General features: G+C 55.0%; 1 protein-coding gene across 1 annotated transcript in view; it reads left to right on the top strand.

Annotated features, from left to right (window-relative positions):
* LOC133347960 (serine/threonine-protein kinase LMTK1-like) overlaps positions 1 to 12610 on the top strand; it is a 70581-nt gene that overhangs the window by 55959 nt on the left and 2012 nt on the right. Inside the window, exons 7-11 of the mRNA XM_061560725.1 lie at positions 4934 to 5067; positions 8831 to 8915; positions 10181 to 10305; positions 10671 to 10820; positions 12287 to 12595. Coding sequence (XP_061416709.1) covers positions 4934 to 5067; positions 8831 to 8915; positions 10181 to 10305; positions 10671 to 10820; positions 12287 to 12595 — 803 coding nt within the window. The remainder of the gene's footprint in view (positions 1 to 4933; positions 5068 to 8830; positions 8916 to 10180; positions 10306 to 10670; positions 10821 to 12286; positions 12596 to 12610) is intronic.

Genomic DNA, 12610 nt, shown 5'->3' with positions numbered 1-12610 from the left:
GTGCGCCGGGCCGCGCTGCGTTTCAAGGCCACTTTGGGTGACCAGGCCCCCATCGTGAGACCCCGAGGTCCACCCCCCCCCCTTCCCCATTATCGAGGCCTCTCGTGTGGTGGCCGGCACTGCTCAAAGGGCTGAGCGCCGAGCTGGCCGCACCTCCGATTAGCACGGTTGGCTACGTACGGCGCGAAAGAAGTTCGACGTGCGTGCGCGCACGCTGGCGCCAGCGAGTTCGTGGGCACGGCTCGGAGTGTCGGCCGGGCTGTGTTTAAGCCGGGCTGTGTTTAAGCCGGGCTGTGCTTAAGCCGGGCTGTGTTTAAGCCGGGCTGTGTTTAAGCCGGGCTGTGTTTAAGCCGGGCTGTGCTTAAGCCAGGCTGTGCTTAAGCCGGGCTGTGTTTAAGCCGGGCTGTGTTTAAGCCGGGCTGTGTTTAAGCCGGGCTGTGCTTAAGCCGGGCTGTGCTTAAGCCGGGCTGTGTTTAAGCCGGGCTGTGTTTAAGCCGGGCTCCTGCAGTGCAGAGGGTCGGCGGGCACAGCCCGGACCCGACGCGAGGAGAGCCATCGCAGCTCCCGTTGAGATGCTTCAGTCAAGAGTGAGAACAATATCGGCTTGACCGTCGCTTGGCGAGCATTTCTCTTCAGCGGCAGAGCTCGGTTTGGAAAAGTGCTGCCCCCTCAGTCTGTGGACCTCGGAGGTCATTCGAAGTGACCTCGGAAGCAGTTCTCCGATATCCGATTCCGCGGGGAGATTTCCCGAAGGCATTCCTCTTCGGCTCGAGACGCCGCGACGCCGATTAGCACGATCGGGATGAAAGTTAGCGGTAAAATTAGCGATTAAAATGCGAAATATATTAAGATTTTTTGGAAACCAAGGGTCCCTTTGTGAGACCGTGCGTGGCGCTTTGCGTCTGGCCCCACCCCCGCCGCACTCGCGGTTCGGTGACCCTGCGGTAGCGCGCCCCGGTAAACAGGATGTTGCATCAGCTCTGTATACACGGCCGCCGCCGCAGAGGCATTCCGCGTTGTTATTCAATAATCCTACGTCTAAAATCGCAGTGTTAAGAAAATAAGTATATACATATCGCTCTCTCTCTCTCTCGCTCGCGACTGAAATTCGTCTAAAATTAAACCCGCTCGCTGCTCGCTGGCCAAGGCAAACGTATCGCAGGCCCAGAGAGCCGCCATTTATCCCTCCAGTCGGCTTATCGCAGTGGAGTGTTTTTGCTCGCTTGACAGCACTTTCATGCTTTATAGTCAGAATTATTAATATTATAAGACGATCCTTTGAGTAAGGCGCACCCCAAACTTGTGCCGGGTGTAAAGTTACGCAAAAGACAAAGATCACCTTATAGCCTCAACAGACTGTTTGGGGCAAGTGCTGTTTGCGAGCACCTATTAAAGGCTGACATTGAGGCACACGAGGGGGTGCGTGTGGCGAGCAACTTGCCCCCCCCCCAGGTCGCCTATGTGGCGATGTTTACACACCGCACCAGGTACTCATTTGAGGCTGAGTCGACCTAGGGGAGGCCCAGAACCGGTTCAGTTAATCGTCACTGGTGTCGACCCGCGGGATCGAACCTGGTTGCCGGGAATCGAACCCGGGTGGCCGGGTTCATAGAGCAGCGTGCTTATTGCTAACCCTTACCACTCCCCACTCTGCGGGGTCGTCGACAAGTGATTCTCAAGACAACAACCGCCATTCGCCACTAAGTGGCGGTGACATCACCACGACGCTTGTGCCAGGCCATGTGCACCTTGAGGCCACGTGAAGTGTCGAACGCCCGCTGGCAGGAGGTCACGGGGCAGACCCAGCAGGTGCCACGGGTCGACTGACTGAGATGACCGAGATGACTGGCTGATGCACCACCTGTGCCCCCTACTGTGCCAACTTGCCGTGCTTTAGCCACCCGGCGCTCTGCTCGTTGACAAAGACACACGCACACACACATACACACACAAAGACACTCGCACGTGCGGGTACACACGCACACACACAAAGTGGCATTCTTACCGCTATCGTTTGTAAGATTCGTCCTCTGCCGTTTGCTTTAAAATAGTGGGGGAAACAAAGTAACGCTTTATGTTCGCGGAGAAAACAGCAAGACGCTATCCCCGGTTTTGCCAAATTCCATGCAGAAGATGGCATTAGTTAGGATCGGGTCACCGTGGCGAGGAGCATTCGCCTCACGATCGGAGAAAGGTTGTAAATTTGATTCCTGGTCAACTTAGACCATCATGTACATCATGGGACCTCCTTTGGCAGTGTCACAATATAAGAATAGGTTTTCCCCTTTTTTTCTGGCAACAAAACAGTTGTGTTAAGATGTTAAAACAGCAAACTGAAACCTTTTGCAAGGAATCATGTTACTGCATTAACCACAGATAGTTGTGGTGAAAATACAAACAAAAACATGCTCTGACATTATGTGCATTGTCTTTGAAACTGATTGGTCCACACCAGAGACAGCTTTCTTTAGAGCCGAGTCTCAACCGGTGTTAGACCAGAGGACGCCAAAGTCGAACAGCGCAAAGACAATGATTTCGTGCAGACACGATTCCTTGCAAAAGGTTTCAGTTTGGTGTTTTAACATCTTAACACAGCTATTTTGTTGCCAGAAAAAAGGAGAAACCATCATGGTCATGATGATCATCATCATCATCATCAATCATCCTGACTCTGTGGGCCGGTCAACAGTGATCGTTAGTCGGGAACGTGGAATTTCCACCGCCGCCAAACTGAGATGAGCGCCCGGCCCGTGGTCGTTTGAACGCTTAGACTCTCTGAGACGCTTGAATTAGGATAATAAATTATAATATACGATGGCGACGGGGATAATCCTTGCGTCCAATAGCCGTGCGATGCACGTGCTGTTCAGCCGTCATCGCCATTAATGACCATAATTGTACTTTTAAATGCAGGATGCTAAGACACACAAAAACATCAACGCCCGCAGCTGTTGTTTTTGTACAGAAAGGTTTTTTTTGTCTTCATCGGATGCAAAGTGCAGTACGCACTTGCGTGTGTGTCTATTTTTACTACGATATAAGTTTTTTTATTTTTACATATACATTAAAAACAAAAAAATCCGAGCGCGTTTGACGACGCCACCTCGGCCCGCTTGACTGACGAATCCCACGAAACGGCCATAAAGGAATGTTTCGGGAGCCATTGTCGTGGCCGCCCCGATGCCATCGTTGCGTTATTCGGGAGGAGCGGCGGCGGCGGTGGCAGCGGCGGCGGTGGCAGCGGTGGCGGTGGCAGCGGCGGCGGTGGCAGCAGCGGCGGTGGCAGCGGTGGCGGTGGCAGCAGCGAATGCCGCACGCTGAGAGGCAGGAATGTTAAGGGGGGGTCCCCATCGTTTGTGTTGGGGTAGTCGGTCCACGTCGCCTGCGCAAGAAGCCTCCGAGACGGGGAGAGCTTCGCAGCTCATCGGATTCCTCCAGCCTGAGATGAAGATTCTGATCATCGGGATTATGAGCAAAGGCCTTGCCCAGCTACAAGCAGCCAGAGAATCCAAAAGGGTTGGTAGTTGTGCAGTAACTACCCCAGGTTTTTTACGTTGGGGGGGGGGGCGGGGTCGGTGGGGACGCGTAGCATAGAGATCCATAGAGTTACACAGAGACTCATAGAGTAGCATAGAGATCCGTAGAGTTACACAGAGACTCATAGAGTAACATAGAGATCTATAGAGTTACACAGAGATCCATAGAGTTACACAGAGACTCATAGAGTAGCATAGAGATCCATAGAGTTACACAGAGACTCATAGAGTAACATAGAGATCCATAGAGTTACACAGAGACTCGCAGAACACAGCCCAAGGCCGCCAGAAGTGGTGGCAGTTACCGGACATCGCAGGGTGGGAATGTGCAAACTAACAAGAGCAAAAACAACAAATTATATACAGGAAACCCACACCAGAACTGACTGCAAACAAGATAAGCAATAAATAAACACGATTCAAAACACTAATCTAATGGAGTCGGACTTCACGAGCACGGCTGCAGTGTTCATAGCGACAGTGGTGGAGGTGATCCTCTAGCACGGCGAGAGAAGAGCGTGCATACCTTCTCCTGTATCCTCGCACGTGACACACAATCACTCGTTAGTTTTGAAAGGGACTTGGGCCAAACATCTCACTAGAAGTAGTGCTCCACTTAAAAAAAAAAGTGTCTTGTATGTTTGTTGAATTTATTTCGCACCGTAGCCGACCGCGCTAATCGAATGTGCGGGGGGAAGATCAACAGATGGGAGACTTGGGAGGGCAAGGGCGCCATGGCGGCTAGGAGATGTTAACTACCTCGCCTGGTGTGCAGGAGGTTGTGGGTTCGATCCCGACCCTGACGCCTGCTGTTTTATATTTGAAGTCTGCGTGCCTCTCTCTCATCATCATCATCACCACGGTGGCTAGGAGATGTTAACTCCCTCGCCTGGTGTGCAGGAGAGGCCGTGGGTTCGATCCCGACCCTGACGCCCGCTGCTGTATATTTGGAGTTTGCCTGCCTCTCTCCCCGTGGTCGCGTGGGGAGTTTTGGATAATAAAAACTAATTATTCAGCTGAAGAAAAATACTCCTTTGACATTTCCTTGCTGAAATTAACACGTCAACGTTGCGCCCGTGGCGTGATTAATCGGAGCGTGTTTTATTTTTAGCCGAGGGGGACAGTGTCGCTGTGTGGCACAAGGTGCACGCAGCAGCTGCTTGGCGACGGGCGTTCGTCTGCCCTGATGAGGCGATGTGCCCCACTGGTTATCGCAGTCAAATAGCTTGCGAGGAATTCTTATTTTCAAATCGGCAAACTTGGCCTGTGACGCCGCCTCCGAATAACGCCGTGGGGTCTTCAGCAATGTCTGCCGTGAAGCAGATGTCACTTTTCCGTGGCCTCTGACCTCTGCGCCGTAACCTCTGCCCCCCCCCTCCCCCGTGCCCTCCTAACAGGGGGACGTGAAGGCGTACCTGCGCGGGCTGGCGGGGGTGACGGGCAGCGTGGTGGACGTGGAGCAGCTCCTGCGCATGGCCTTCGAGGTGTCGGCCGGGGTCACGCACATGCACCGCCACGGCTACACGCACAGGTGGGACGCTCGGTCCGTCGGTCGCTCGACAATTCCCCGCAGCTCGATCGCTCGGTCCGTCGGTCGCTCCCTCGCAGTCGAGAATCGCTCGACCGGTCAACCGGCCAGGGCCGCCCCCCGTCTCTCCGTCTCTCCGTCTCCCCGCTCTTCTCCGCGTCTTGCCCCCTGTGTCTCCACTCCGCGTGTCCGTGTCGCCACTTGCCGCGCGTGCCTCCTGCGTCTCCGCGCTGTCCCGTTGTGTCTGCGTGTTTCAGCTGGGAGCGTGCGACTCTGCTCGTACCCGTGTGTCCCTGTGTTCCGGCACTTCCCTGCATCGCCATCCTTTCCTGTGCCTCTGCTCAATCTGCTCACTCCGTGTGCTGTCCCCCGTCCTCCGTCCCCGCCCGTCTCGTGAGCGTTGTTGGGAGCGCGCGGTTCAGCCCCGTGGACCGCGTGGCTGTTGGAGAGCGTCCCGTTGAGTTCCGGCAACAACATCCTGGTGCTGCCGAGTGGCACCTGAGACTCCAGCATCAGTGATTTTGTTGCCGGAACCAGGCACAAGCAGCTTCCTCTCCAGCAACAACCACTGCCCGGCACCGGCACCACCAACACCACCAACACCACCACCAGTCCCGCCACTCTCACCACCACCACCGCCACCACTCTCACCACCACTCTCACCACCACTCTCACCACCACTCTCACCACCACTCTCACCACCACTCTCACCACCACTCTCACCACCACTCTCACCACCACCACTCTCACCACTCTCACCACCACTCGCACCACCACCACCAGTCCCACCACTCTCACCACTCTCACCCCCTCTCACCCCTCTCACCACCACCACCACTCTCACCACCACCACTCTCACCACCACCACTCTCACCACCACTCTCACCACCACCACTCTCACCACTCTCACCACCACCACCAGTTCTGCCACCACCACCACTCTCACCACCACCACCAGTCCTGCCACTCACCACCACCAATACTACCACCACCACAACCATTCCCGTCACTCTCACCACAACTGCCACCACGACCAAGAGCATCACCACCACCACCACCGCCTCACACCATCTGGCACGTTCCCCTGTGTGACGGTGGCCGCTCTGCTTCGGTTTTTGTTTCATTTTCCTCGCCGCGTTTGGTTCTCTTCTCTTTCTTCTTCGTCGCTGGCGGCGACCCGTCCGAGGCCATCCTTCAAATGGGACGCGGACGAGCCGAGTCTCTCCACTTCTCGCCACGGAATCACAAGAGGAGTGCCCGAGAGCCGCCCCCCGTTCCCGGCCTGTATTGCGCTGTCTGGCGGCATCGCGCCCCAACCCCCCTAACATCAGAAGGGAGGGTAGCAGGTGACCAGGACCGGCAAGTCCTCGAGTGCGACGTCCGCCATCCGCTACGTGGCCGTCAGCCAGCGCCACCGCCGTCGTGAACTGCTTCCGAAAGAGCCAAGAAGATGAATCCCTGCAGTCGCGAAAGCTTTACACCACTGTAACCACTGTAACCGCATCGCCGGGAATCTGCCAAACTTCCCCGTCGAGCAATAAGAATGGGGGGAAAAATGAAGCGACAGTGGTGCCGGTGAGGAATCGCCACCACCGCCACCCACCCACACACCCATCGCCCCCCCAGTGAGGAGCTCGCATCTGGCTCCAAATCCAAATGGCTCACATACATGGCGGAGCTTAAAAAGACTTATATTGAGTGGAGCTTCTGCGGATGCAACTCTCTCATGAAATCATGGGTGGGGGGGGGGGGCTTCTGCAGCACAGCCGACCAGTGTGCCTGTCAGGAGAAGCAAACCACGTGGGTCACGTCTCCTGAGATGCCCTGCAGCAAACCGCGATGCTACTCCTCAAGATTTCGGAAGCGGGGGCCTGCGCAGAACGTTGGTAAAGAACCCGTGTCGGTTGGACAGGAGACGCGAGGAAGAAGAGCTGCCTCAACAAGACAGCCGCACACCGCCCTCTACTGGCTCGAGGCCCCGCATCGTCAGAGAGAAGGCTCCTCCCTCGTCCCTAACGTGCCAGCATCGATGCAAACACGGCCTGACCCTGCTGAGAGGAGACACTGTCCGTGGGTCGAAACCGGCCCAGGGTTTTGCTGATGCCGAATCGTGCAAAATAATTCTTTACACTGCTGCCCTCGTACACGAGAGCGGAGTAGTAGGATGCAGTTGGGGGCATTTTCACGCTTCCCCCCCATCCCAGATCACTCCCCCTCCCTCTCTTTCTCTGGGAGCTTAAAAAATGCCCTCTCGTAGACGCCGACTTTGGCATTCGGCTGCTGAACCGCATCGCCGCTACTACCGCTTGCGCCGCGGGCGTCGTCGTACGCATGCGGAGCATCGGGTGGACTCTCGTTTTGCCGTCGGGCGGACGGCGGACGGCGTTGGATTGGCAGCGGCAGTGGGAACAAATCACAGTGACTGCAGAGTCGGAGATGTGGACAGAACTCCAGTGTCTGTGATTTCGTTCTCCACTCTGCTAGCCCAAACATCGTTCTCACCTCCACCCGCCTCCACACCCGAACTGTCGACCCGCGACCTCGTCATCTCGACCCTTTGGCGGCGGCGACGCGGCCGCCCGGGGGTAACCGCGTTCGCCTACTCGTTTGCGGAGGTTCTGCGGTTCGAACCCTGGCGGGCCGCCCTGGGTAATACTGCGGAGCGCGAGAAGCGTACATTTTGTTTTATACTTCTGCCGCGGTTAGTGGAAATCGTGTTAAGCGGAAGCAGTTTTCCTGTGAATAATGTAACGATAAACATTTGGCGAGACACAATGTACTACGCACACACACAGGGTGGGGGGAGGGAATGGCTGGACAAATAACCGAGAGTACCGCATCACTGCATCATTCCGCGTACCGCATCACTACACTGCTCAAGAAAGTAGTTCGGTGTCCACCGCTCAACGAGCCGCGTTGTAATGGCGCTCGTTCCGCGTGATAACGAACGAACAAGTTTGTCACGTCTGTCACCCGCCCCCCCTGTCCCCCGCGACCCCCCCCCCCCTCCACCACCGGGTGCCGCCACCACCGCGTGTTGAGTCACGCAATGGGGTATTTGTGCCATGGCCTTTAGCGGGGGGGGGGCGTGCATGGAAACTGCTCCGTGGGTTTATCACGATGGCCAGGGATGCATTGCGAAGTGTGTCCGTGCGTGTGCCGGGTCAATGCGACCAATATTTGACCGTTCGCGAGCCTCCCCTAGGTCGTCTCAGCCCTAAATTAGTATTGTACCTGGTGCGGTGAGTAAATATCAGCACCGGACGTGGTGTTGGCCACCCTCCCTCCTCGTGTGCCGTGCCGGCCTTCATAGCTGCGGCTCGCTAACAGTACTTGCCCCTATAGTCTGTTAAAGGCTTCACGGGGGATCTTTGTCCATGCATGTGTGTGTGAGTTGTTTGTTTCGTCAGGTTTTTTGGCCGGATGCACCGCGCTATATTTAGCCGCACGTTTAACCCTCAATTAGTTTAATTGCCGTGCGATTAGTGTCGCTGTCACGTGCTCATTCGCCCCGCGTGCGTGCGCTTTCACTCACTTCTCCACCTCACCTCACCTCGGTCACCAACACACTCGTTTTATTCACTCATTTCTTCACCGCACTCGCCTCTTCGCCCCCCCCCCCCACCTGTCCCCCACTTCGCTTCACTCCCATCTTCACCTCATCATCTCGCTCCCTTCAACTCACCTCTTTACCGCTCCACGTCACTCCTCTGTTCGCCTCGCTCACCTCTTCACCTTGATCCCATCACCCCCGTCGGTTTCCCAGTGACCTTGCCCTGAGGAGCTGTCTCTTGACCTCTGACCTCACGGTGAAGATCGGAGACTATGGCACATCCGCCACCAAGTACAAGGTGAGACACTCATCCCTACAGCCAACCCTACAGCCAACCCTACAGCCAACCCCAAGTCATCCCTATAGCTACTCCTGCAGCCATACCTCCAAATTGCACGGTTCATGATGTACGGTGCTAAATAAGTTCAACATAAATACATGCCTACAGCCAACCCGATACCCACCCTTACAGCCAAATCTACAGCCTTCTCTAAAGCCATCCCTACAGTCAACCTTACACCCATCCCTACAGCCATACCTCCACCCATGCCTACAGCTACCCCTACAGCCATCCCTACACCCATCCTGACAGTCAACCATACAGATATCCCTGCAGCCATATCTAAAACAATCGCTGCAAACAACCCTACAGCCAGTTATATCCCTACAGACATCCCTACAGTCAACTCTACACCCATCCCTACAGCCATCCCTACAGCCAACCGCCCAAACAACCCTACACCCATCCCTACAGCCAACCCTACAGCCAACCCTACAGCTACCCCTACACCCATCCCTACAGCCAACCCTACAGCCAACCCTACAGCTACCCCTACACCCATCCCTACAGCCAACCCTACACCCAACCCTACACCCATCCCTACAGCCAACCCTACAGCTACCCCTACACCCATCTTTACAGCCAACCCTACACCCAAACCCTACACCCATCCCGACAGCCAACCCTACAGCCAACCCTACAGCTACCCCTACAGCCTAACCCTACAGCTACCCCTACAGCCATACTTACAGCTAACCCTACACCCATCCCTATCTACCAATCCTACAGCCATTCCTACACCCCACGTGTGTACACATGTACTTGTGCATGCCAATGCGTGTGTAAATGCATTGCTCGTGCATGCCTGTGCATGCGTACACATGTGTGCGTGTGTACACGCGTCTGTGTGTGTGCGCGCGTGTGCATGTGAACACGTGTGTGCGTTGTCTCGCTCGTGTGTAAGTGGTAGTGCAGCGGTTAGCGCGCTGCGCTGCGAACCCGGCGAACAGAGTTCAATTCCCGTTCAGGCCACCAATACCAGTGACAATTATCTGAACCAGTCCTGGGCCTCTCCTAGGTCGACTCAGCCTCAATGAGTACCTGGCGCGGTGTGTAACATCGACAAAGTCGGCCGGGGCGTGGCGCCGGCCACATCACCCCCCGTGTGTGCCGCATGACAGAGTGACGTGGCCTACACGGGCGCTGCTCCGAGCGGCACTTGCCCCGACCAGTCTGTGTCAAGGGCTACACGTGGTGGGGGGACCTTTGCCTTTGTGTCGCAGGACGACTACCTGGTGACGTCGGACCGGCAGAGCGTGCCGCTTTGCGGTGGATCGCGCACTGAGCTCGTGGACGACGTGCACGGAAACCTCCTCGTGGTCGACCAATCCAAGCAGAGCAAAGTGTGGTGAGGCGATATGTGAGCGAGCGCCAGAGTCGTCCCGTCGTTTGTATTGTCTCGGTTTGTATTGTCCAACTCTGCTGTGTGTCCTGTCTCCTTTACGTCGTCCGGTTGTGCTGTCCGTCTCGTTTGTGATGGCCGCTGGAATCTCCAGAACGGCGCATCCCTCCTCGCGCGAGCGTCGTCCGCTCCTGCGCCCCGGACGGTCTCTCGCTCCCCGCTGCGAGCCACAATATCTCAATCGCTCGCCAAGGAACCGGCCAATGAGCTCAAGACGTTGAGATATCCTCCCAGAAACGTCGCCGATCCTGTATCTTGTTAACGACGTACCCCCCCACCCCCCCCCCTCCTCGCGAACTCGTGTTGTTCAGGTCGCTCGGCGTGACGCTGTGGGAGCTGCTGGAGCTGGGGTCTCAGCCGTACAAGCACCTGACGGACAAGGAGGTGCTCTCGTATGTGGTGAAGGAGCAGCAAGTGCGCCTCGCCAAGCCTCGCCTGCAGATGGTGCACTCGGACCGCTGGTGCGGGCTGCCACGATGATGATGACGACCGATGCCGACCATAACAACGGAAATGATGATGACGATGATGACGATGACTGATGATGACGATGATGGTGATGACAATGATGAGGATGGCAATGATGATGACGATGATGACTATGATGATGACCATAACAAAGATGATGATGATGATGACGATGACGACCATAACAACGGAAATGATGATGACGATGATGATGATGACTGATGATGATGATGGTGATGACAATGATGATGACGATGATGACTATGATGATGACCATAACAAAGATGATGATGATGCCGATGATGACTATGATGATGACCATAACAAAGATGATGATGATGACGATGACGACCATAACAACGGAAATGATGATGACGATGATGGTGATGACAATGATGATGACGATGATGACTGATCAAGACCATAACAAAGATGATGATGATGACGATGACGGACCATAACAACGGAAATGATGATGACGATGATGGTGATGACAATGATGACTGATCATGACCATAACAAAGATGATGATGATGACTATGATGATGACCATAACAATGGAAATGATGATGACGATGATGATGACCATAACAAAGATGATGATGATGACTATGATGATGACCTTAACAAAGATGATGATGATGGGGATGACAATGATGATGACGATGATGACTATGATGATGACCATAAAGATGATGATGATGACAATGATGACTATGATCATGACCATAACAAAGATGATGATGACGACAATGATGATGATGATGACGACCATAACAACGGAAATAATGATGACGATGATGGTGATGACAATGATGATGACGATGATGACTATGATCGTGACCATAACAAAGATGATGAGGACTATGATGATGACCTTAACAAAGATGATGATGATGGGGATGACAGTGATGATGACGATGATGACTTGGATGATGACCATAACAAAGATGATGATGATGACGATGATGACTATGATGATGACCATAACAAAGATGATGATGTTGGTGATGATGGCGATAGCTATGACGACGATTATTATGGCGGTGCGCGTTCCGAGCTGTAACGGTGCGAAAAGTGTGGTGAAATAGAAGAACCGCGTTATAGCGAAAACGCGTTAAGCAAGGACTTGGCATGCTTATTCCACCTTACACGCATATCGATGATTGTAATGCAGCTGTTGCTGCTGCTGTTGCTACTACTACTGCTGTTACTGCTGCTGCTATTTCTGTTGCCACTGTTTCTGCTGTTGCTACCATTGCTGCTGTTACTGCTCCTCTCATGCTGCTGTTGTTGTTGCTGCTGCTACTGCTGCTGCTACTGTCACTGCTGCTGCTACTGCTGCAGTTGCTGCCGCTGCTGCTTTTACCGCTGCTCTTACGGCTGCTGCTGTTACTGCTGCTGCTCCTAATGCTGTTTCTGCTGCTGCTGTTTCTGCTGCCGCCGCCGGCACCGCCAGGTACGAGGTGCTGCAGCTGTGCTGGCTGCCGTGTGAGCAGCGCCCGTCCGTGGAGGAGGTGCACCTCCTCCTCACCTACCTCTACAACCGGCGCCTCTGCTCCAGTGACGACGCCAGCTTCGAGCGCCAGTGGAACGCGCTCAAGCCGTGCCTGCCGCTCGCCCACCACCACCAGCAACAGCAGCAGCAGTCGGCGCCGGCGCCCGCCTACCCACAGCTGCGCCGCTTCTCCAGCGAGGGCCTGCAGGAGGAACTGGACGACATCCTCACCGTCACCGAGACCAGCCAGGGCCTGAGCTTCGAGTACTCGTGGGGACCGGCCCT

The sequence above is a fragment of the Lethenteron reissneri genome, chromosome 26 (assembly GCF_015708825.2).
Source record: "Lethenteron reissneri isolate LAM-NWPU_2019-01 chromosome 26, ASM1570882v1, whole genome shotgun sequence".
NCBI lineage: Eukaryota > Metazoa > Chordata > Hyperoartia > Petromyzontiformes > Petromyzontidae > Lethenteron > Lethenteron reissneri.
This window is presented reverse-complemented; position numbering and strand designations above follow the sequence as displayed.